General features: G+C 47.3%; 5 protein-coding genes and 1 long non-coding RNA gene across 8 annotated transcripts; 4 read left to right on the forward strand and 2 right to left on the reverse strand.

Moving 5' to 3' along the window:
• LOC136190161 (uncharacterized) lies at positions 1-5,192 on the forward strand. 3 transcript variants are annotated; one of them, XM_065978245.1, is made up of 20 exons: positions 1-444; positions 500-804; positions 856-1,047; positions 1,098-1,175; positions 1,231-1,302; positions 1,376-1,447; positions 1,504-1,596; positions 1,665-1,733; positions 1,799-1,870; positions 1,954-2,025; positions 2,077-2,148; positions 2,205-2,270; positions 2,327-2,395; positions 2,462-2,533; positions 2,589-2,660; positions 2,710-2,790; positions 2,840-2,896; positions 2,967-3,172; positions 3,231-4,973; positions 5,027-5,192. In XM_065978245.1, the coding sequence occupies exons 4-20, from the start codon at positions 1,162-1,164 to the stop codon at positions 5,128-5,130; spliced, it is 3,006 nt and encodes a 1,001-aa protein (XP_065834317.1). In that variant the 5' UTR covers positions 1-444; positions 500-804; positions 856-1,047; positions 1,098-1,161; the 3' UTR covers positions 5,131-5,192. The 3 variants fall into 3 exon arrangements, with proteins under 3 accessions (XP_065834317.1, XP_065834316.1, XP_065834318.1); XM_065978244.1 differs by having other exon boundaries at positions 1-418; XM_065978246.1 differs by having other exon boundaries at positions 1-804; positions 1,231-1,306.
• On the forward strand, positions 5,136-14,179 carry LOC136190151 (HEAT repeat-containing protein 1-like). Its single transcript, XM_065978229.1, has 44 exons — positions 5,136-6,070; positions 6,126-6,211; positions 6,272-6,526; positions 6,577-6,681; positions 6,740-6,929; positions 6,989-7,102; positions 7,158-7,256; positions 7,311-7,408; positions 7,466-7,692; positions 7,749-7,873; positions 7,932-8,126; positions 8,187-8,349; positions 8,402-8,454; positions 8,501-8,605; positions 8,670-8,907; positions 9,024-9,346; positions 9,404-9,470; positions 9,531-9,700; positions 9,760-9,891; positions 9,942-10,033; positions 10,095-10,238; positions 10,288-10,379; positions 10,437-10,558; positions 10,614-10,751; positions 10,808-11,011; positions 11,069-11,140; positions 11,197-11,257; positions 11,311-11,459; positions 11,517-11,569; positions 11,624-11,747; positions 11,810-11,953; positions 12,009-12,155; positions 12,208-12,258; positions 12,316-12,431; positions 12,485-12,584; positions 12,632-12,699; positions 12,748-12,826; positions 12,878-13,012; positions 13,064-13,168; positions 13,226-13,296; positions 13,351-13,448; positions 13,500-13,840; positions 13,891-13,999; positions 14,053-14,179. The coding sequence occupies exons 1-44, from the start codon at positions 5,177-5,179 to the stop codon at positions 14,145-14,147; spliced, it is 6,549 nt and encodes a 2,182-aa protein (XP_065834301.1). The 5' UTR covers positions 5,136-5,176; the 3' UTR covers positions 14,148-14,179.
• A 51-nt stretch (positions 14,180-14,230) lies between these two features.
• On the forward strand, positions 14,231-19,327 carry LOC136190184 (thioredoxin domain-containing protein 15-like). The gene is made up of 4 exons (XM_065978282.1): positions 14,231-14,388; positions 14,437-14,727; positions 14,804-14,931; positions 14,983-19,327. Exons 1-4 carry the CDS (start codon positions 14,231-14,233, stop codon positions 15,189-15,191), a joined length of 786 nt encoding a protein of 261 aa, XP_065834354.1. The 3' UTR covers positions 15,192-19,327.
• LOC136190175 (uncharacterized) lies at positions 15,170-16,965 on the reverse strand. Its single transcript, XM_065978270.1, has 5 exons — positions 16,846-16,965; positions 16,690-16,741; positions 16,215-16,633; positions 15,553-16,130; positions 15,170-15,491 (listed from the first exon to the last, which is right to left on the reverse strand). The coding sequence occupies exons 1-5, from the start codon at positions 16,897-16,899 to the stop codon at positions 15,263-15,265; spliced, it is 1,332 nt and encodes a 443-aa protein (XP_065834342.1). The 5' UTR covers positions 16,900-16,965; the 3' UTR covers positions 15,170-15,262.
• LOC136190167 (uncharacterized) lies at positions 16,971-19,185 on the reverse strand. Its single transcript, XM_065978254.1, has one exon. The coding sequence runs from the start codon at positions 19,173-19,175 to the stop codon at positions 17,082-17,084; it is 2,094 nt and encodes a 697-aa protein (XP_065834326.1). The 5' UTR covers positions 19,176-19,185; the 3' UTR covers positions 16,971-17,081.
• Positions 19,328-19,336: 9 nt separating the features above from the next.
• LOC136190193 (uncharacterized) lies at positions 19,337-23,343 on the forward strand. The gene is made up of 3 exons (XR_010670519.1): positions 19,337-20,181; positions 20,242-20,547; positions 20,603-23,343. It is a non-coding gene; the product is annotated as an uncharacterized lncRNA (long non-coding RNA).
• Positions 23,344-23,847: the final 504 nt, after the last annotated feature.

Here is a 23,847-nt window from a genome sequence, read left to right on the forward strand (position 1 = left end):
ACTTGGCTCGAATGCACGCTCGAAGGATGAGGCGCCTACGCAACTATTGTCCTCATTGAAAAGCGGTGGCGGCGACGACGCATCGGCCTTGGGCAACCCCCGGTCCCCGAACCCTTTGCCGCATAATTTCTAGCTCCGAGTCGTCAACGCCATGTGCATAGACTACGTGATGTTTCTGGCCACGTTTGGCCACGGTCTTCCTGGTTTTACAGTAGAATAGTATCGTGATATCGCTCAGTTTGAAACCGAAGGCGATGCCGGTGGAATGCCATTCACGTCCTGTGAGCGTCTCGATATAAGCAAATCAGAGCGAAACCGAAAGAGGGCTCATCTTAGACTGACGCTTTGACATAGACTACTGTACTGGTTTTGCAAACGTCGTTTGCTTAATTAATTGGGAATTCATCGGGCGACTACGGTATATCATGGGAAAACTGCCCGGCGGTGCATGCACTGCATGCCATGCAGCTGCACGTAATCTAATGCAATCTCCATTTAGTTTCGCTTTCAAGTTTCAATACGAATTGATTCTTCCCGAAGCTATTCTTTCAAAGTGCTGCACAGATAAAAACAAAAGCTCAAGCAGTCGCCACGGCAGTTTGTCGTATACGTCTACCTATACGCCATGCTTCGCCGCACGTCCGAGTCGCTGCTACTGCTTCTTATCTGCGCCCTTGGCGGTATTCATGGGAGCTGTCAGCGGTACTGCGCCTGCAACTTGAAAAGAGGAATCATTGACTGCTCACGAAAGTCGCTTACTCGTTTGCCTCCCGCCGAGAGTCTACCTCGAAATGCAACTACCTTGTATTAATTAACTAGAGAGCCGCTTTGCATGCAGCTAATCGTTATGTTTAGCGTATTTGATGACAACGCAATTGACCATATAGATCCGGACTACTTTGAGCATTTTCAAAATTTAATATTGATGCAAGTGAAATTAGGTACATGTATGGTGTGACGCAACGTCGCGTATGTCTCTTTTCATAGCTCAGGGCGGTCGAATCGTCTGTCAGAGCCATTTGTCTTGCCCAACAATCTCCGCCTATTGTATGGTGTGCATAACGCTCTAGAGTTCGTCTCACAATGTGAGCATCTAGAGACCTGAGCAGAAACCGTTTGAAGTCAGCGAAAGGGTTTTTTCGAAATGGAACCACGTACAATATGCTAATGACGATGTAAGAAAGCTGAGAACGCGCAGACAGTTGGATACCTACTTACCGTGTACGGCAGAGAGCTGGGGCATAACAGGATCAAAAATCTGGGAAGTAGAGCCTTTTCGAATATGTCTCGGCTCGAATATTTGTACGTACGAATTATTAATTATTAATCAAGTGAGCAGAAGCAAATTAATTAACACAGCATTCCTTTATATTAGAAATTTGCAATCAAACGACCTGGAAGTCATTGGTAAAGAAGGAATTAGCTATCTTCCGCAGTTGTCATATTTGTACATAATTAATACCAGTAAACGGCAGGGCATTTTTGATTCTTATGTTGACGTAGAAATCTTGCCGACAACTATTTAGAAAAACTTACAAAATGGATGCTGACGTCGCTCGGATCTTGCCACAGCGTGCTCCCAATTCGGTTTGAAGCGTAAGCCAAGTTACACCGCGGTAATCGAGTATCGCTATAGGACACGTGCACTTTCTGGGACTTTCTAGAGATCTACGCGGGAATCTTATCCGCGAGCTGACGGCTGATAGTTTAGACCTACCTTGCGCCTTTTGTTTGTAAGTCATTTACCGTAGTCGGCATTCATGCATTATGTAATGTTCTTATTTTTATCTGAGTGCAGAAGGCTTCAGTCAAACCGTATTCGCACAATTGATCGTCGAGCTTTTCTTTCGCTATCTTCTCTATTTACACTGTAAGGCTCGTAGCATGTCAAAAAGCTGTTAGTTTCATATACGCATCAATCGCGCATTAGGGAATAAATGAATATGTATATAGAGAACTGGCTCATAATGAAATCCGACACCTGGAGGAAAGCACATTCAAAGCTCAAACAGCTCTCTATTCTTTGTAAAAAGTAGATCAAGCTAAATTTTCATGTCATTCTGTACGTGTATATAGAGATTTGTCCGAGAACCTGATAACGTCGCTACACGGCGCTCTTTTTCAGAAGGGGAGTTACATCGCTCAATTGTATATATAACTCGCGTATACGCTGCTCTCCCCAATTTAATCTTCTTGCAATGCAGAACTTTATTTAACAACAACGTTTCCGTACTAGACGCGCTACTAGACACCATTACAGTGAACGTTTTGTACGTCTTATAGTATTCGGATAAAATTACCTAATTTCTGGCTATTTTTTAATTAGAGACGTTTCTGGAAACCGTTTAGAGAAATTGCCGACTGCAATTTCAAACAGAACACTTTTACGAGAAATGTAAACATGCACTTGTAACCATTAATTAATTAATTAATTAGCTAAACATTGTATACCATGGTGAAGACACGCTGCGTACAACAGAATTGGAATTGTGAGAGCTGCAACATTCAGATCTTTGACCAACTTGGAAGTTCTGTGCGTGTGCATTTAGTGCGTGCGCTAGCATTGTTTCTAATACTTTGATTTACAGAAATCTAATCGGAAATAATGTGACAACTTTCGAAGAGGGGGCGTTCTCCGATTTGGACAAAATAAACGAAATGTACGAACACCTATATCTCAAAATTAGCAAAATTCAAAGATTGCTTTAGTTATCTACAAGACAATCCACTTCATTCTATTCCAAGAGACGCATTTGCTTTCTCTCGTTTGCACAGTCAGAGTACAGCTATGTAAAATTGAGAGGATCTTGGGCGTTATAATAGTAAGTGTTTTTATTAGCTACCTTAATTGTTCGGCTACAAACGAATTACCGCCGTTCTCAAACACAATTCATGTGTATGTAAAATTGATGTATGAGCTAGGTGATTGTTTTACTTTAACCGTGCTCTTTCACCTATAAACTCAGGCACTGCGTAACTAAAGCCACGAATATGACTCTCAAAGCAACTTACCCATCTGCTGTATACTTCTCTGCAATGGGATATGCTTGTCAACAACAACAATACATGGAAAATACATTGGGGTCAGCACTTTGTACTCAGTGCCCAATAGGAACATACGGAGATGCATCGCACTTGAATAGTAAATCGGGCTGCTCTCCTTGTCCACCAGGTAGAACGTCCTAGCTCAGCAGTATAGGATTCTTATTAGTCGGGTTACGTTTTCACAGGGGGATTTTATCAAGATACAACTGCACAAAACAAGTGTTTATCTTGTGGAAATGGGAAATACGTGCCTTTACACAGAAGTCCCGGCAAGACCGCGGCTGACTGCATAGTGTGTCCAGCAGGAACTAACACTACCAACGACGCCCATTATCGTGCTTGCTTCTGTTTAGACAATCATTACAGATTTAATCGATTTGGCGAGTGTTACATGTGTTCTGACAATGGACAGAAGTGTTCAGACGATTCGCTGTCAGTTGGAGTCGGTTATTGGATGAGCTGGAACATATCCGATGATTACAACGGAACGCAGCTCGAGAATGAATACGCACACTTCGTCGAGAATTTGAAGATAAAAAGTGACGATTATTCTCGCGACACTCTCGCGTACACCAAACCGTTTCCTCGAATTCATTGGTGTCCTATTGAAGACAGTTGCAATGGAGGAGCGGATGGTAGTCAAAAGACGCGAATACGACAATCAGACATGTGCTCACAAGGATACAAAGGCATTCTATGCGCCGTGTGCGAGTCGTCGCACTATTCTTGGTTTCAAAAATGCTACAAATGTCCATCGGCATGGAGAACGGCTCTCCAAATATTAGGCGTTATTGCACTCGTGATCACAGTCATTGTACTCCTACGCTTCGCCGAGAAAGTTCAAAAGAGTGGCAAACACAGTCTAGCCGATCACGTAGCAGCAAAAATCAAAATCGTCGTCGGATTCGGTCAAGTAATGTCCGGAGTCATTCAAGCATTGGCTCATATACGGTGGCCACACGTGTTACTGTCATTCGGTCAATATCTGAAAATTATTGAACTGAACGTCATCGCGGTAGCAGCACCATCATGCTTGTCAAACTCATTGAGACTCAACGCACTGACAACTCCGATATTTACCGTAAGCTGTCAAGCAGTTCTTTTATGTATGATCTGGACGTACTATGGAATCAGATACATTGCTCTACCGAAATGCCGCAAACGAGGTTCGATATCAGAGCGAAATGCATCGTCAGCTCAAAAGTCATGTCTACGGAATAGTTGGTGGTTGTTATTCGTATGCTATCCAGCCAATACAGCTCAAATAGTAGCCGTTTTACCATACAAACCGTGGACGTGCTTGAGCATATGTCTATCGTCTGATACAAACAAGCCATTTTGCAAATGGTTTTTGAAAACCGACTTGAGCTTAGAATGTAACTACGACGAATCTAAGTCGGTGTGGATAATTTGCTGGTCACTGATGGTGTACGTCGTGGGACTTCCGATTCTAATGTTCGTCGGTCTCTACTTCAAACACAAACTTTTCAAACAAACAGAGCACAGTGGCGATGAAGATGACGAACCTCTGATGCGCTCACCAGTCACTCTTGGTGACAATATCATTGAATCGCTTCATTTCCTGACCGAGAATTACGAGACAAAGTTCTGGTACTGGGAAGTAATGGAGATGTTTCGCAAATTCGTTCTGACGTGTGGCATTCAATTTTTCGGTCAAGATAGTCACTCCGGTGTAGCGATAGCGGCAATTCTGGCAAATGTGTTTCTACTTCTTCACGCTCAATTTCAGCCAATCAAGAGAAGGTCTGAACACCGGTTGCAATTGTTGTCGCTGTTCGTCATATCTCTAAATCTAATGTTGGGGACTCTCCTAGTCCTATCAAGTCAAAACACCAGCTCGACCGAGAGGGATATGTTCTCGGTCAGTTTACTCGTCGTGAACGGGCTCTTTATTCTCTTCATATTGGGTAGGCTACTGAATAGGATTTGACGTGCGTTTTATTATATTCAATTTATTTAGGAAAGATTGTACTTCACTTGATATGGTCGTGCAAAAGAGTGAAGAACAGCCGTCAGAAGTGTCAGTTCAACGATTTTCTTGTGAACTTTCTAAACGGTAATTAGTCCTTCGTTTCACCGAACATTGCTATCCCGTATAACGTGTACGCACATGGCTACAAGTACGACTCTCGCTCGTCAACTTAGAAACCTCGCCGCGCCCGGCCTATCGGAATTTCGCGAGGAGCAAACAGGTTGTCGCGCGTCGATTTTATTCGACTGGCGCGAAGCGGCGACAATCGGCCGCGGCGAAATCCACGCTCTCGCTCGCGCGGGTCTCGCCGACCTCGTCGCCGTCAACGCAGCCGCCTTCGCCGAATTTTCCGACACGCTCTTCGACGAAGCGTCCTTATCATTCGAACGCGGCACGACGAGCGGCCCGAACGGCGACGCTCTCGTCGCGGCGACAATCGAACGCTTTCTCCTACGCCTATCGCCCTATTTTCTCCTCGGAGCCGCGCACAAGTGCCTCGAGTGGCTCGTGCGCGCCTACGCGATCCACCGACACGACGCGACGTCGCTCGTCGAGTGCGCGCTGCCCTACTACGCGACGCGAACGTTCGCGCGCGTCCTGCGCGTCGTCGCGCTCGACGCGCCGACGCAGCAGCAGCGACGCTGGGCGTGGCTCGCGGCGTCCACTCGCGCCGGCGCGCCGCTCGCGCGCGACGCGTTCGTGCGCCACTGCGCCGCCACGCCGGCGACGTTCGAATTCGTCTGCAACATGATACCGCGTGCCGTCGCCGTTGCCGTGGCAACGACGACGACGACGAATAATTCGCTCAAGACTTTGTGCGCGTTTTACGCTTCGTCGATCGTCGGCGCTTTGGATGTCGTCGATGTCGTCGGGGAGGAGACGATCGGTCGGCTCGTGCCGCACCTACTCGTCGGACTCAGATCCGAATGGGTCGACTATGCGATGGCGTCGCTTATGATCGTCACCCAATTGGCGTCGCGCGTTCAATTGCACGAGAAAGTAGTCGTGACGATTTCTGACGTCATATCTAAGGTTAGAATTCGGCCACGCTTTGTTTTTTGTCTTTTCTAACGTTTGTCCATCAAAGTCGTCGCGAGTTGAAACGGGCATCGAGGCGTTGGCGTGTCTCGCGTACTTGTGCGAAAGTCAAACGCATTGCAAATTGACAAAAAAGTCTGATGCTCCACCTAGAGGAGAGCGTCGATCAAAGCAACTACATTTTTTTCTCTCTAGAGCCGTCCGAGCTCTCTGTCGGCGCAGTTTCGTACTGCCTCACCTGCAAAAACTCTCTGCTTCTCATGACGTCGGCGCGTTGATTCGACTGCTCGGGTGCCGGCTGATGGGCCTGGCGACCAGTCGTCTGACTGGGACCGAGGGCTCAATTGAGGACATGGACGTCGAGGAGCTCACCAACGTCTATTCGGACGTTTTTGTAAAGATCGTCACGACGGTGAAAATCGATCGCGAGACTGTCGTCAGTCTAGCGAGGCAAGGAGACGATTATGTCGCGAAGAGAAGGACGATTTTTCTTTTCCCAGATCTGTACTGCATCGCTATTTGAAAGTTCGACGGAAAATGGGTGCCGGCGATAAGAATCAATTGCACGTCGTCATGAAGCCGATGATCAGATGCTTGGCGACTCGGCAAGAGTCAAAAACAAGAAAACCTAAAAGAAATATCACGAGAATTTATTTTTTTCAGGCATTCTTCGGACTTTGACGTCGCCTTGGAGGGTCATTTGAAGGAGGTGTCGGGCGACAGCAGAGGCGCCGACGCCGACGACGACGACGACGATAGCGGAGCCGAAGCGACGGCATCTCAATCCGACGAGATGCTGACGTGGACTCAGGAATTCCTCGCGTTGGCTTTAGGCGGACTAAAGCACGGAACCGTAATAAAAACGCAACTACTTCCTTAGGAGTTGAAAATCGTTTTTTTTTCGAAAAAAAGGTAATATCCGGTTCGCTCGGCATGACTCTAACGCTTAGTTTGCATCATCCGAACGTCGACGTACGACGACTTGCGGTCCTACACCTTCGAACGTCGCTCACGGAAATATCACAGGTTCGTAGTAGAGGGATAGTATATAGGCTCTAACTGTTTCGTTGTTTCAACTTAGAGCGAGGAAATAGACGTCGATTTCTACAGGGATTCCCTAAGGGCTCGACTGCAGGACGACGCTCCATCTGTGGTTCGGTGCGTCCTTGATATTGGCGAGGTACATGACATTGGCATCCACGCCTGAGCGTTGATGAAAAAAGGATTTCTATAGGATCTCTATGGGCTAATTGACCCGGAGAAATTCTTAGCGCCTTTGTGTGAGATCGTAGAGAAGCAGTTGGATCAGTCGCGCTGCAAACACGCTGAATGGTGAGAGTTTCTCTTTTTTTTTTTCCCGATTTTTTTCTCCTATCGTTTCTCTATTAGGCGAAAGGTGTCCTTGATGGCTGTAGAGGTGCTCTGCTCCGAGAAATTCCTTTCTGCAATATCTTCAACGTCGATCGTCGCGTTGTTCCACTGTCTTCTTCCTCACTTCGTCCTTCTTCCCAAAACGTCGGAGTTTTCGTTCAAAGTTATTTCCGCGGTAGCCAGGTCTCAACTGCCGGCCAAACTTCCCGTTCTTTCTCTATTACCGCGATTGACGTCAGAACGAGGTCTACCGCTCTTTCTCTTGCTTCTACGCGCAATCATTCTTCGCTCTTGATCTTAGAATGGATCAATCAGATGGAGTCACGTCGTCCTTCTGACGCTGATTTAGTTTCGGCTAACGTATCGTTGGCGTCCGCGCTCGCTCAAGGTTGGATGACGTGCGAGAAGACGAACGGCCTTCAATTAGTACTACGTTTTACTGCGCGTTTCCTTCATATGTATTATACATGTGTACCTTATATAGATTGGGTCTTTGGTGCGGCGTTATAGGAAGTCGTCCAAGAGAGCTCCCTTGCGAAGTATCGTTTTGTGCGTAATGGACTGTTTATTGCGAGGAATGGATGAGGAATGGGGGCCCCTGATACACGGCATAGCCTTGGAATTGATCTACCCGGAAATGCTAGAGTTGTCCAAACTACGAGAAGAAGAAACGAAAAAGGCGAGAGCCGAGTTTTAAATTTAAGAAGAAAAAAAAGGGATCAAAGTAGATTTCTGCTAGGATTTGGGTCCGTTTTCACGCCAGGATCTTGAAACGGCTCTGCGTCCTCTTTTGTCTCGAAAGAGGTTGCGTGGCGACGTTTTGAAGATCGCCAAAGCGCCGCTGCTGTTCAGAGTGGCCGACGCTATAAAGTCGTCTTACGTGCGCTTTACCGCGGCTGAAGGTGGATTATCTTCAATTCGCCACTTTTTTTATTGACGTTCGTCTTTGTGCAGGGAAAAAGTGGCTAGATCTATCTGTATCCGCTCCTGGAATTGAAAGCGTTGAGGTGCGGTGATAATGGCTCTGTTTTCCGCGAACGCTGTTTTCTTTAGGTTCTTCTCCGATGCTTCGACTTGATTGCCGAAGGTTCGTTTGGTGATGTTGGCTCTTTGAAGTTTTGCGGGGAATTTCGCGAATTGATGAACGAATTTCTAAACGTGAGGTTCAAGCGCGAGCTCGCATACGAGCGTTAGGCCTAATTCGATGCGTACCTCTACGCAGGAGGCATTTTCCGACGTCAAATCACTCTTGCAATTTTTTACGCTTTTCTGGACGACTCATCCGGCAATACTTCCCACTTCATTTGTCGGTCGCGTTCTAGTTGACGATGAAGACCGGCAAATAATGCGCTCTCCATTTTCGGCGACCACTCAAATCAGGAGCCTAAAAACGACCCAAGCAATACTCAAATCTCTTCGCGACGACGATGTGAAGGAAATCCTCAGTCAGACATCCTCTTGTAAATAATTATTAATTAAGTGCAGTTTATACAGTACCGTTCAAAAGTTTCCCACACTGAAACTTTTGAACGGTACTGCATACGTATAAGCGTTTTGATGGCGGCTTCTTCTGTAGTTGTTCCTGCTCTTTTCGTTGTGCTATCGAGTCCCGTTCCGCTGCTGCGTCACTCTGCCTTGGCGTGCATGCGACTCGTGCAGGAGGCGTTGAATGAGAGAGAGGCCTCCTCGTGTTGTTATTATCAACTCTGTTGCCTCGTTTGCGAAAACTCTGCCGAAATCGAGACCGATCACAATCGCGTAGCGCAACTCGTCGCTCGCGAATCAACGTCGCCGTCGAGTTCTGTCCTGTCGTGCGTGCTCAACGTCGTCGTCGACGTCGAGACGCCGCCAAACGCGAGAGTCAGTCTTTTGGAGACGTGTCGACTCGTCGATTGCGAGGCAAGATACTTTTTTTTTGGCGAAAATAGGTTCTCAGCAAACTCTTTTTGAGTATAGGCAAAACTTCGGCTATGTTTGCCTCTGTTGAAAATTCTTCTTGAGCGACACCGGAAACGATCGAACTGTAGAACTAATTGGGATACAGTGCACTTACTAAGACTTATACTCTGATCTCTTCTGGCAGGTCTCTCTCCAGTGGAGTACAAATGTTTCATTCTACTTCTCCAGGCCTACACGCCCCCAGCGGCATCGCTCTTGGGAAGCAGTCCCGACGCCAGGACCGTCTTTCTTCGGGCACTTCAGTGCGGAGGAGGCCAGGAGCTACCGTCTCCGCGTACGTGTATTTTGAAACAGGTAAGAGGCGAATGAGAGCACGCCGTTCGTTTCTTTTACGTTTTCTGGGCATTGTTTAGGTGACTAAGGAGTTCTTTAGGGCTTTGCCTAGTGGTGAGCTGCAGCAACAAGTGTTTTCCAAACTGCTGGATTTTGCCCTCATCGACGACGATGCGGACGACGTGCAGGCATTCAAGAACGTTCTTCTCAAGGTTGAAAAGTCTAAGTCTAATTCTTTTTTTGACACGATACTTTTTTATAGATTCCCTTTAAGACGGCGCACGTTGTATACGAATTGCGAAAAGTCACGAAGGAAGCATCGTCTGAAGGAACGCCCGCAAAACGATTGAGGAGGTGGTGCATCAATAGAGAGAGAGAGAGAGAGACACTTCTATTTTTCAGACGATTTTTTTAGCCATGTTCGGTCCGCGGCTACTACCGGCACAGTTGACGAACAAGCTTGGCAGAGAGCCCTCTTTGTTTTGGAACTACTTCAACAGCGGAAACGTCTTCACAAGCCAAATTCAGTCATATCTCCTCTTTTTGACGTTCTCAACAGGTGCATTTTTTTTCTTCGTCCAGTCGTGCTTCGCGATGACTTTTCTTAGAGCTCTGCACCTCAGCGACGGCGACAATCTCAGGCTGGACTACGCCGTTCAGCTCGTTCTCTCGTGCCTCATGAATATTTGCCAAAACCAGGGTGAAGTCTTTGCGGATATCTTACTTTCGAATCCTATAGCGAAGCTTTCTCTTCCAGACGTCCTTCTCGAAGGCGATTTCAACGTCGAATTGATCGTGGAATGCGTCCGACTCTCGACTAATCCTCAAACGCATCAGCACGCTCTCGTTTTACTCAACACGGCTGCGTCGCTTTTTCCCGTACGAAGAGCGCGGGCATCGGCGCAAACGTGTGATTTTTTTTTGATTTGCGTAGGATCACGTTTTGCACAAGATCATGCCCATTTTTACGTTCATGGGAGCGAGTCTGTTGCGAATGGACGACAATTACAGTATGCAGGTCGTAACGAAAACCGTCGAAACGGTTATACCCGCTCTGCTTGAAACGAAAAAGGTGCGCGTTGCTTTAGACGTCACCTTTTTTTAATTAATAGTTATTGATTTATTTAGAAAAAAGGCGAGTCCGCACTTGAACTTGCCGTATCGATTTTGCGCGTGTTTGTCGACGCGCTGCCGCACATACCTCGCCATCGGCAATCGCCCGTGTTCGAGCATCTGCTTGCTACGATCGGAAGCGAGGCGCACCTTCACGCGGCCGTCGTCATGCTCCTGGAACAGTGCGTTGTAAGCAGCGATAAGAAAACAGCTCCAAAAGTGCATAACTGAAAAGAGACCCACTACCTTGTATATATATATATATATGTTTTTTAGTTTGTCGATGCTTCGCCGGCAACGCAGCCTTTCTGCGTGGCGCTTTTCCACGGCTTTTCTGCTTTGCATCAGGCAACGAGTGGCAATCCTTTGTTTCCTGTCAGTGTTATTCTATTCTTTCTTTTTAGGCTGCCGCTCTGATCAATTTGTTGCGGTTCGTTCGCGAATTGCCTGAAGACAAGCCTCAAGGTTGAAAGGAAATGTGCTTATTTTGAAAATTCTTGTAGTGCGTGTTTTTTTAGGTCGTGCCGTGGCGCGTTTTAAAAAGTCGGGACGCCTTCGACGGCTTTTTGACGTCGTTGCCAACACTTCGAGGGATTTGCGACTTTTTAAGGTCGCTGCAATTGAAGTGGTCGTCAAAGTCTTAGCCGGCGAGTCATTTGCAGTCAAGGTGAGGAAAGAGCCATAGATTAAGAACGAACTACTTTACGTCAAGTGAAAATTGTAGGTATTGGCTTTGGATTCCGAAGAAGAAAGCAAATTAGCTTCAAACTACATGCTGTGGGTTTGCGTTTGTTGAGACACTTCGTTACGTAATACAGTATCCGCTTGCAGACTACTGGAGGAGACGCTGACTCTGATTAGTCAGACTGCCAAATCTGTGGACGCCTACGTTCACGATGCAACGGTCAATTTCTGGAAAGCATTTCTATCAAAACAGTACGAAATAATAGAAAAGGTAGGAACAAACCTTGCATTTACAGTACCGTCGACGAGCATTATGCTCTTTCTAATTCACAGTTATCGGCTTTGCTGTCGAGTAAAGCTCTGATTGAGATAACGACCCAATTGCTGGAAAACGAAAATGCAACAGTTAGACGAAAGGCAATGGATCTGTTTAATAACCACCTCGTATCCACGAAATGCAGAGTCGGTGCTGAGCAGGTGAGTACCAAACTTAGAGGGTAAATCGTTTCATTCTACTGCCACCGACTTTCAGGTCAGTGCTCTAATGGAAATGATGGCGAAACTGCTTCAAACTGTTAAAGAGGACGCGCAACCGATCCAAAATCGGCAAGCGGCTTTGTCTGGGCTTACTCTCCTAGTGAGGGCTCTCGCTGATGATAACCCTGAAGAGTTTGGAGAAGTAAAAAATGACGTGAAAAAATGAAACAAGTTTTATGTGGTATCATCGTCAGGTTGCAACGCTCTGCACCGACATCGTTTCGCGCGAAGAGGTGCCGTATCAGGTGCGACGGATCAAGATTATATGCAATTCATAGTAGCATTTGTATAAATTGTTTTAGCTGACGGCAAGCGCTATTCAGTGTCTTAGCCACATGTACGGTGCACTCGGAGCGCGTCTTCTTTCTTATTTGCCGCGGTTTTTGCCTGGCTTCATGAATTGTCTTCAGCATTCTAGGTGAGCTAAAAGAGCATTAGTTCTTTCTTTATTACTTATCCTGGCTGGTACAGCGTGGAATTGCTTCAATTGAGTGCTGCTTCCGGCTTGTTGAAAGTAGTTGAACACTATTCAAAATTTCTGAGTCCTTATCTAAGACGTATCCTGAAACTGGTTGGTCACCACTTAATGATAGAGGGAATAAGTCAATTTTTCGTTAGGTTTGTCATCCCAGCCTATGCCAGGAAGGCCAGCTATCAAAAGTGGGTGAAAAAGTGAAGTCTATTAGGTAAACACACTATTAGGCAAATGCACATTCTAATGCCCTGCGCCTTAGATCGGCGATAGCGAAGTCAGTTCCGACGCGGGTCATGTTGCCAGCAGTTAGCGACGTCTATTCGGCCGATTCAGATGGAGTAAGTCTTGCCATTTGTTTAGAAATACAATACAGTAATCTTTTTTGTTAGTCATCGATTATTGCCTTGATGAGTATTCTCTGCGACGCTGTGTCGTCGATGAACCGAGATGATGCAACGACGTACTCATCTCAGTTGGCAAGTTTCTTTCTAAAGGCGCTGGACTATAGGACACTGCACAAAGAGGTGGGTTTTTTCTTGCTCTTTCTTGGGGTAGATAACGAGTTTCTACTTCAGATTAATTTGAACGACGTTGCTTGGGTTGAAGACAGTGTCATCAAGTCGTATGTCGCCTATATCGTAAAGCTTTCAGAGAACAATCTTCGACCTATGTACTTGAGAGTGCGTGCAGTGTCGAGAGCTCTACTTTTTGCAGTATTTGTCTCACCATTTCTTTAGCTTTTCAATTGGGCGACGAAAGCGGGATCGCCAAAAGACCGATCTCTGACGTTTTATCGGCTGTCAGACAGGTAAATTAATGAAAAAGTTACTGTTGAGGAAGCGTTCAGCCGTTTTCTTTCTAGTATGGCTGCTAAGCTCATGAGCTTGTTTACCCTATTTGCTGGTCCATTGCTGAGCAATGCAGCTTCTCTACTGGATGCTAACAACACTATTAAAACAGGTACATTTTCCGGCGGGATTTCGGAGGACAATAACAGATAGCTCCTACTAGACTCCTCGTATTTTGATGACGCAGACGAAGACTCGATGGAAACCGATCAGAGTCGCGCTACGCAGATGTCAAACATTCTTGTCTTTTCAATTCTCGACTGTCTCCACAAGACTTTCCTCAACGCAAGCGAGGGCTTTGTCAGGAAGGACATTTTCCTAACGTTGATGCAGTCTCTCGTCGATCAGATAGAGAATTTGGGTAGAGACGATGACGATGGACAACGGGTAAAGGGTCACCTTGCACCCTGTATATCCCAATTGGCTTGCGCCGCAAAGGATAGGAGTCAATGGAAGGCCCTCAATTATCAAGTACTTTTAAAGACAAGGGATCGCTCTTCAAAGGTAATGAAAGGCTTCTGAGATGTTTGTTGCTATTGTTTTTATATGAGCAGGTGCGGCTTTCTGCTTTGTATGTCATGCAAGAGCTGTATCTAAAAATGGGCGAGGAATTTGTCACGCTGTTACCAGAAACGATTCCTTTTCTGGCGGAATTGATGGAAGGTGAGTCAGTTGATTGTTTGTTTAGCTGTAAGAAATAGCTGATTTGGGTGCAGATGACTCGAGGGAAGTCGAAATGCAGTGCCAAGTTGTAATACGAAGTATTGAAGATTTGGTGGGAGAATCAATTCAGTCTTATTTGCAGTCGTAAGTGCGCAGCACAGTTTATGTCGAGTCGAAAAAAAAAACAAACATTTCCTTTTCTTTTATTGAATTTGCATTGGATCCCGTACCATGTCCCGTAGAAAGCAGAATGTCGTCCTTCTTCTTCTTGGCTGCTGGTTTTTGCTTGCTTCGTCTGATCGCCTCGCATTCGAGCACCGACCGTTAGCAAGAGTGGGGCCCCCACCCGCTCCGACCTGCAAGCGTCCATCGTACGAAGACCTCTGCAGGTTCGTACGACAGACCAAAGGCGAAACCGCACCCAAAACCTCTTCCAGACCCCCCAAATCGAGCGACAGCGTCGAAAACTCCCAGACATGTCGACCGATTCGATGTCGAAGAGACGAATCGTCGTCGACGTCCGAGAATCGATTCTTGGAGCTCGTCGACGAGCCCGAAAGCCTAGAAAATCGACTCAATTCGTCGACGTCGGAGAGTCCGTGCGTCGCCGTCATATTCTACGCCGATTGGTGCCCGTTCAGCGCGAAAGCGGCGCCAGCGTTCAACGCCCTGCCGCGAGTCTATCCCGATCTCAAATTTGTTGCCTACAATGCGTCGATTGTTTCCTCGTACGTACAAAATAAAAAACAGATATTTTAATTTCATTAATTAATTTTTTATTATTCATTGAGTGAATTTTTTTAGGATTAATAGTCGATTTGGTATAATGGGATTGCCGACGATTCTGCTCTTTCATCGGGGTTGGGCGAGACTTCGGTTCAACGTGACGTTCAGTCTCGAAAATTTAATCGATTTCATTAATAATCGTACAGGTATATTAGGCCCGTTTTATTTAAAAAAATTGATCACGCGCGTCCTTTTAGATCTTACTCCGCGTCTCGACGTTCAATTGACGGACGACGACTATCGCGGCCCGCTGCCGTCGCGTCATCGCGCGACGTACGATTACGCACTGACGTACAGCGTCGCATTTCTCACCGGATTCGTCGCGTGGACGGCGTGGAATTCGCGTCCGACCCGGCAACTGCGACTCTGGTTCACACGAACGCATCGCGACAGCAATCGCAGATAGATTTGAATACACAAAAGACGCGTACACATACACCGAAAAAAAAACACATAAAGCGTAGTCAGCAAAAGCGTTTACGGTTCGTTGAATCGGAGCACGAACAGACCCAGTTCGATGCTGTTGACGACGATCGTACCGCTATTGAAATAGGGATAACTGCTCCAGGCGCCTTGAAAGCCGGGCGAACTGCAGTAGGGCGCGAGGTCGAAGTAGCCGACTTCTTTCAGTTCGCCTTCGTCGATGCCGCTCACGTCCAGAATGCGCAGTCCGGCGCAATAGTTCGATTGGTACGCATACTTGCCCCTAGAAGCGAAACCCTTACACCACCACGTACGACTGACACATGCGTTCGCGTTTTCCTCACTTGATGTAGAGGTTGTGATCGCTGGCGGTTTTCTCCGAATAGAAGCTATTGATGAGCGCGGGCTCTTGGAGATCCCTGACGTTCCATATGAGCGTTCGCGTGTTCTTATTCGATCCGTACAGCTCGTCGAGCTCGTCGTCGAGTAGAAGATGCGTGTGATCTTCGGTTAGCCAACCCTGGTGGGTGTAGTAGTTATTGCTGTACGGCACGCGCGACAATAGGATCGGATTCGATTTGTCCTGAACGTCGACAATGGTCAGCGTGTCCTCGTCGTAGCAGAAGCAGATTTCCTTGCCCGCGTAGCGCTGATCGGGTCCTTTGTAGACGACGCATTGGGCGTCGTGGACGTAGCCGTCCTGGCTGAAGCAGCCGGCGTATTGGGGATCGTTGGGGTTGCTCACGTCGACCATGTGAAGGCCGCCGCTGCACGTGCGCGAACCGACGCAGTACATGAAGCCCGTGTCCTCGTTGCCGACGACGTTGTGACAGTTGCCGAATTCGGGGTAGTGAGCCGTTTCGGTGAACTCGCGGGCTGGTTCGCCCGGTGCCACATCTCTCAGTTGAGTCAAATCGAAAACCTAGTAGAAACGACGATTGATTATGATTAATCAATCAAGCCCGTTAGGAAACAGATCTAAATAGATCTCCTTCCGATCCTATACCTGCATGCCGTGATTAGACGCTTCGCTGACTATGAACGCGTGGTTGTTGAACACTTTGATATCGCGCCACAGACTGCTCGTCGTGTGCGTTCGAAGTGTGCCGATGACGCGCGGTTCGGTCGGCTCGGTCACGTCGACGAACGCCGTCAAATCGACGGCGCCGACAACGGCGTACTCGCGTCCCGACTCCGGATCTGTCCATCCCCAAATGTCGTTGCCGTCGCCGGACGAGCCCATGCTATCGAGCGGCACGAAAGCGAGCAAGTCGACGTTGCTGCACTCGTACTCGCCGCTGCGTCCGTTCTCGCACGGCTGATTTCGTATCGCCGCTTTGGGGGTGGGGCACTGGTGCTTATGAACGCATTCGGCGTGCAAGAGCTCCTTCAGTCGCATCACCTCTTCGGCTCGCGGGTGCGGCGCTGTGTCGCGGGGGAAATTTAACGTTCTCACGTGAAGGGGAGGGGCCCGAACCTACTGTATTGACGACATTTGCCTTCGCAATGCTTTCTGGTGTCATTTCGACCAGCCTGAAAAAGACCACGGTTACGTACGACTTAGAGTAGACTTTACGTATCGCATATACTTCCTCCTCGTACATTGTACGCTTAGGTCAATTGTTACGATGTCTTACCTCGCAGAAAGCGACTGCTAGTATGCAGAAAAGAGCACAATAGCGCCAAATCATCGTAGAGTCTTTTGAGGAGAGAGGTGGCACCGAGAGCACTTGCGTTTGAGTACGGCACGTGATAAGGACCACCGACACTGTACGCGATTACTCATGCACCTACATCGTGATTGATCACGCGCCGGCATGCAACGTAAATTGGCGTTCGCAGCAAAAAACAACGTCACAGAACTATAGTTTAGCTAAGGCAACGGCCCAACTTGACTAAGGTCAATTTGCCGAAATCCCAGTCGCAAAGCCGGTGAATTGGCCTTGAGTTCAAAATTGAGCGAGTGATATCGCTCCGGGTCGGCAAACATGGGATCGGCAACGACAGAATGAACGTCGCGACCGCTCTTCTGCCACTCGCTTAACGTATAGTTAAACGCACGAGATCCGCACATACGAGCCGTGCATCCACCAAAAACGCTGGCCCGACTCAAATCGCTCGCCGTGCTCCAGTACACATTTCGATCGAGCTCGTAGCTCCATCTCGGCGACCCCGTATCGTTCCAATTCCCGTCGAACAAAAGCGCCGACTCGTTCGATATCATAACGATGTTATTTCGAAGCGCGAAACTATTCGGCAAGTCGGCTTGCGGCGACGTTCTCAGCGCGCCCGCATTGCGATCGGTCCACGACGACGCGTAGCCGTCGAGAAACATGTTGTTTTCGTACGTATTATTGACGCCGTAGTGCTGATTCTGCGGCGATCCGGTGAACCGAAAACAGACGTTGTCGCCGATGAAGAGACCGCTGCTGCCCTGATCTTGCGACACGCAATAGCCGCCCGTGTAGAACGCGTAGACGTCGTGACAGAGATTGTTCACGATGCGCGTCCCGTTGTCGATGCCGAGCGTATAGAAGCAGGCCATCGCGTCGCCCAGTTCGCGTCGTAGGCCGAGATTGTAGACGTGATTGTATCCGACGTAGTGTCCGCCGTTCGTCGTCGGGTTAAAGTTCCACGACCAACCGACGGAGATTCCCGTGTAGGAGAAGTAACTGACCTCGTTGTGCGACACGTTGACGTTGTAGGCGAACTGAATGAATATGCCCGTGCCGGACGGAAATACCCAACCGCCGTTTTTGATAGTGTTATTAAAGACGAGGATGTTCTGCACGGCGTCGTCGACGTCGGTCGACGAATCGTTGTTGCCGATTCGAATTCCTCCCGTGCCGAGATCTTCGACGAAGCACGATCGAACGACGACGTTTTGAGACGAGTCGTCGATCCACACGGCGTAGGGGCCGTGATTGAGAATGTGAAGTCCGTCGAGCGTGACGTTTTCCGCTTTACGGATTCGTATCGCCGCCGTCGTCTGCCATTCGGTCGACTGGTGATCGCACTTCTCCGTCTCGCCGCACGACCAGTCGCTGTACTGAATCGCCATGTCGGTCATGTGCGTGTTTTTGACACCGAACGCGTCGACGATTTGCGTCAGACGCGCGGCGACGAAATCGAGACCGGGCACGTCTTCGCCGGACAGAGGCCAATATAAGACTTTTCGATTGGACTCGTCATAGTACCATTCGCCGGGACTGTCGAGTCCTTCGAACGTATTATCGATGTAGTAGCGACCGCCCGACTCGGAATCGTGATTGGGCCAATGGCCGATCGGATACTCGGCCGGATTTGTGAAAATAACCGAAGAGTTTTCCGTCACGACGTTTCGGAGGTGATGCCGACTCGCCGTCCAGCCGTGATAGATGACGAATTCGACGTTTTTTTCATTTCGATACTGGCTCTTGACGTCATCACCGTCGTAGACGAATCCGTAGCGAGCCCAGAGCGAGCAAGTGTCGATGTGTCCGCGATGTAATTCGCACAGAGGCGATTTCCATTTGTGGTAGTCTCCGAGGTTCGGCGTGCGAGCTCGCGTGCGACGTTCGCTATTGACGAAAAGTTGATTAAAGTGCGTCACGTTGGACGGCACCGTTGCCGTCCACAGAGGTCCGCCCGGTAGGCGTTCCCAATTCGTGATGGCCGTGCCGCCCGAGAGGACGACACCCGCTCCTCCGATCCATCGCACGGGAATGGGACCGGAATCCTCGGGCGTCAAACGCCAAGTTTCGGCGAGCTCGTATCGGCCTCTATCGATGCGAACGTCGATGCGATCCGCCTGGCCGAAGCACGAGAAATCAATCAGACAAGCTCGCACGGCCGCCTGGGCTTCTTTGATTGTTGAAAAAATCGTTGTCTTGTCGTCGTTCCACCTAGAAGAGCTTACGCGATATTGCACGACTGTCTCCCCTTGCAACAGCAACGGCGAGAGACTCAGGAGCAGAAAGGTGAGCATGTCTACGCCCTGCATGTGCACGTGATATAGACATCAGAGAAATTCCGCCAATTGTAAATGTTCGCGCGCAAAGATGCAGGGCCTACGTTTTTTGGCAATACGAGAAAAACTACCGGTATTTACCTATTGAGATGTTTTATGAATTTCTCTTACCTATTGGAGCCGACCACCGCAGTTGTACGGGTGGAGCCCGTATAACGAAGGAGGGAGGCTCTCTCAAACGTGATCTTAGGGCCGGAAGTGTCTGTATGTATGTATGTATGTACGTCTGTTCGGTACAGTATTGTGACGTGACATAGGAAAAACCCTTACTTTGTAAAGCGCATGCGTGAAATGGGGCCCAAAACGGTGACCCGAAAAAGGCGATTTACGGTGCGAATAAAGCGTTTTTTCTTTCAGAAACGAAAAAAATGCTTAGAAACCCTTATTTCCAATTGATCTGTGCTATTTTCCGTGTTATAAATGCGCTGAGAAACCGAAACGACAGTTTTGATTGTCACGCTCTGACGTCACAATCAAAAGTATCCAGTCACATGTACAGTATATGGGTGGGTATGTACGCGTGTACGGGTAACAGGAAATATGACCCGTACACATTCAGTTCAGTTCAGTTCACAGTTTTATTTTAATACGGAAATCCTTCAGCACGTGGGCCGATCTTCCAGGAAACCGTATACAGGGGAATGACAGCAAAAGGAGAAAAGAGAAAAATGACAATATTTACAACTATAACTATATAACCTCTAAATCAGTACACAGAGTTTTGATTGAAATAGTTCTTCAGGCCCAATTTAAAGATCGCGGGATCATTACTCCCTCTTATGATTGCCGGAAGCGAATTCCATAGAGTTTGAGCCCGAAAGAATGGAGAACGACGAAGTGCCTCGGTGCGTGGTCGGATGACGTTGACCCCAGAAGCACTGAGACGAGTGGCGGCACCGGTGCGCTGAATACGCCCAATTTTCGCCGCGAGAACAGAAGCTGTGGCGGAGTTGCACAAGCAGCGGTAACTCAACATTCCTAGTTGAGTAGCATACCTTGTGCGAATTGGATTGAGACGAAATAGATCGAGAAGTGCTGCTACTCCTCCAACAGAGGCCGTAGAATCGTCATAACGCAAACCAGCCAGACAACGGAGATACCTCTTTTCTATCTGTGCTAAGCGGCTGATTACGCCAGCTGATCCGTCCGCCCAAACGGCAGCCCCGTAGTCAAGGTCCGGTTGAATGACTGAGCGAACAAACGCTAGTCGAGCTGCGTTGGATAACAGACGATGACATCGGTAAAGAACACCAATTTTTCGGCCAACCTTCCTAATGACGTTGTCCATCTGCGGTTTCCACGATAGACGACTATCAATCAAAACCCCGAGGTATCTCACGTGAGGTGAAGGCGACAGAATGACATTATTGACCGAAACCGTATAGATCGACGTGTCTTCAGTATCACGAAACTTGGGAAAAAGCAGAAAAGCCGATTTTTGACCATTGAGAGCCATCAGATTCTCAGAGTACCATGAAGTCACACTATTAATATCTTGTTGTAGTTGAGTAACCGCTCCCTCAAAAGTTTCGTTGCTGGAATAAAGACAGGCATCATCTGCGTAAAGGATTAGAGACGATTGAGAAGAGACGACCGAGGTGATGTTCCGGGTGAAGAAATTGAATAAAAGAGGACCTAATTTTGAACCTTGAGGCACTCCTCTCCTAACTGGCGACAAGTTCGAAGCAGTAGAGCCGACCGAGACAAATTGTCGACGATCCAAGAGGTAAGAAGAGAGCCATGCCAGGACCTTTCCCTTCACTCCACACGATGACAGACCTCGGAGAAGTAAACTGTGATCGACTGTGTCAAAGGCCTTCTTAACATCAAGAAAGACAGCCGCCGAGCGAAGACCTGCGTCCTTGCCAGACAAAAGATCTTGAGTCAAACAAACCATCGCATCTTGAGTTGACCGAGATTTTCGAAAGCCAAATTGGCAGTCAGGAATAAGAAGGTGCTTGTCGAAGTAGCCACATAAAGATTGAAAGACAAAATGTTCCAATATTTTTGAGACAATTGGCAGCAACGATACCGGGCGAAAATTCTTGGGATCAAGTCTTGAACCCGATTTGAAAATGGGAACAACCTTGGCACACTTCCACTCATCTGGAAATACCCCAGATTGGAGAGAAGTATTAAAAAGGCTTGCCAATGATGGTGAAATTGCAGACGCTCCCATTTTTAAAAATTTCCCATCAATTCCATCATGACCCGAGGCTTTGTTGACGTCAATTCTTCTAAGGAGGTCCGAGACCTCATCTGATGACACTAAGGGGAAGTTGAATAAAATTGAAGAATTAACGTCATCAGCTTGAGAATGCGTTTCAAGAGAATCTTCTTCTAGTAGGCCACGAGGCCGACGCTCTGAGCTCTGTGACATACCAACTACTGATGCGAATTGATCACATAATTCACCAGCAGAAGGGAGCTGATCAGACACAACTTTACGTCGTCCCGTGATGCAATTGATGGTAGACCAAAACCGAGCGGGATTGTGACTAAGAAGTGTCAATTTCTCAATGAAAAAGTTCTCCTTAGCCGCTCGTAAGCGATACTTGATTACATTTCTTTGTTTCTTGTACTTTTCATTGAAAAACCGCCTTTCCTCCAAAGGGCGCTTTCTAGAAATTGAGGCTTTTCGATAGAAATTTCTTTGTCTGATGTCAACAATGATTTGTTTAGTCATCCAAGGAAGAGAAGAGTGTTTGCGCCGGCGTGACGAGGATAAAGGAAAGTGACGATTTACCACGTCCAAGAATAATGACTTCCACGTGTCCCATTGATCATTAACATCAGTGAAGGATGATATCACAGACCAAGGGACATGATAAAGATCTTCAATAAAGTCCAAGGCAGACGAGTCACTTCGAGGCTTGCGAGAAAAACGAGGAGGACGAGACGATGAAAGATGCACCTTTCTGGCGACACAGATAAGGTTATGATCACTGATACCCGATGCATCAATAGACGCAGGTGCTGTAAAGGAACTTGGCATCGATGACAAAGCTACGTCCAGAAGAGATGACGTAGACGAAGTGACGCGAGTAGGAGAAGTAATTAAATTCTTTAGTTGGAGGAGATCAAGGCAATCTGAGACTTGCGTTGAAGTCTTCGAGGAGCTCGAGAGATCGACATTTATATCCCCCATCAGCAAAACATCTGAGAACGAAGCTGAGTAGATGTGATCTAACATTGAAGAAAGAGAGTCGATGAAGATGGAGACACTACTTGACGGAGGACGATAAATTGCTCCCACAATACTCTTCAATTTTCCAGGAAGGCGTATTTCCGCAAGAATCACTTCTAGATTTTGTAGTGAATCCGGAGCTGGAAGTGATGAAGAACAAAGTTTGCTTGAGACATATAAACAGACGCCTCCGCCATGACGTGAGCGATCATTTCTGAAAAGCTCAAATCCCTCGACACAAAGAAAATTATTAGAGATGGAGTCATCCAGCTTTGTTTCAGAGAGTGCCAGAACATCCACTGAACAACGTCGTAGAATGAGTCGAATCCAGTCCAGTTTGGCAATAAGACTGTTGATATTGAGATGTGCAAAGATGACACCAGAGTTTGAGCAGTGATAGGACCGAAGAGAAGTGATAGGCTCCCCATATTGAGTTAGATTCGAAGGGTCCAAGAGCAAAGACGTGTCATTATCCAATGCGGAAATCATGACTGAATCAGTCGATGTGGAACTCAAATTGTCATCAAGTATGATGGAGTCTAATGACGACGATTCATCCGAATGAAGATTCAAATTTGTGAATGGAAGAGCACAACGGGAACACTCCCATTCTAGAGAATCTGATTCAGAGCAGAGATAAGTGTAATCAGAAGGTGGCAGACGTTCACATTTAGAGTGATACCAACGTTGACAGAAATCACAAAGAATACTCTCTTGATCAGATCTAACCGATTTACTGCACCAACCACACGGATATTTCACAGGGCCCGGGTTAAGCTCAACATCCCCACAAAGGAAGAGAAGTAGTAGCAAAAAACCCTGGCAAATTTCACGATTGAAATACACGACAGAAGAATATAGACGAGAGTCAATCTTGAATTTGAATTGAAAACGATGACGAGCCATCATGATTTTGTAATTGAAACGATGACGAACCAATATGGCCCAATAATTAATCTTCAAAGAGAATCTGAAAACCATTACGTAATCACGCGGGTAAAATACGGGAAGAATCGACGAAGTTAGAAAATTTTTTGAAAACTTGACGAAAATTCAGGAAAAAACGATGATTTCGGAAAACGAGAATAACGATGATCATGTTTTTCACTAATTCGAGAAATATTTACAAGTGAGAAGATTGCCAAAAACGTGAGAAGAGAGAGCAAAATTTCAAACTGACGGTTGATCATCCGGTCCTCCTCAAATATACAGAGCACATTATCAAATACAGTACAGTGCGTGCCAGCAGCTCGTGCCAGCATAAATGGCCAAACGGGACTTTTAGTAGCGCGCGAGGAATTCAGAGCGTAGTTTACATTTGGCGTAGTTTTGACGTTTGATCGTCACATCAAGGATTTCCAATGAAGTCTAGCATTTCTATTTACGTCTATTTTGTAAGAAAACGGTTTTGATTTCACCGCAGACAACGTTTCTATACGTTTT

Source organism: Oscarella lobularis, chromosome 8, assembly GCF_947507565.1.
Source record: "Oscarella lobularis chromosome 8, ooOscLobu1.1, whole genome shotgun sequence".
Taxonomy (NCBI): Eukaryota; Metazoa; Porifera; class Homoscleromorpha; order Homosclerophorida; family Oscarellidae; genus Oscarella; species Oscarella lobularis.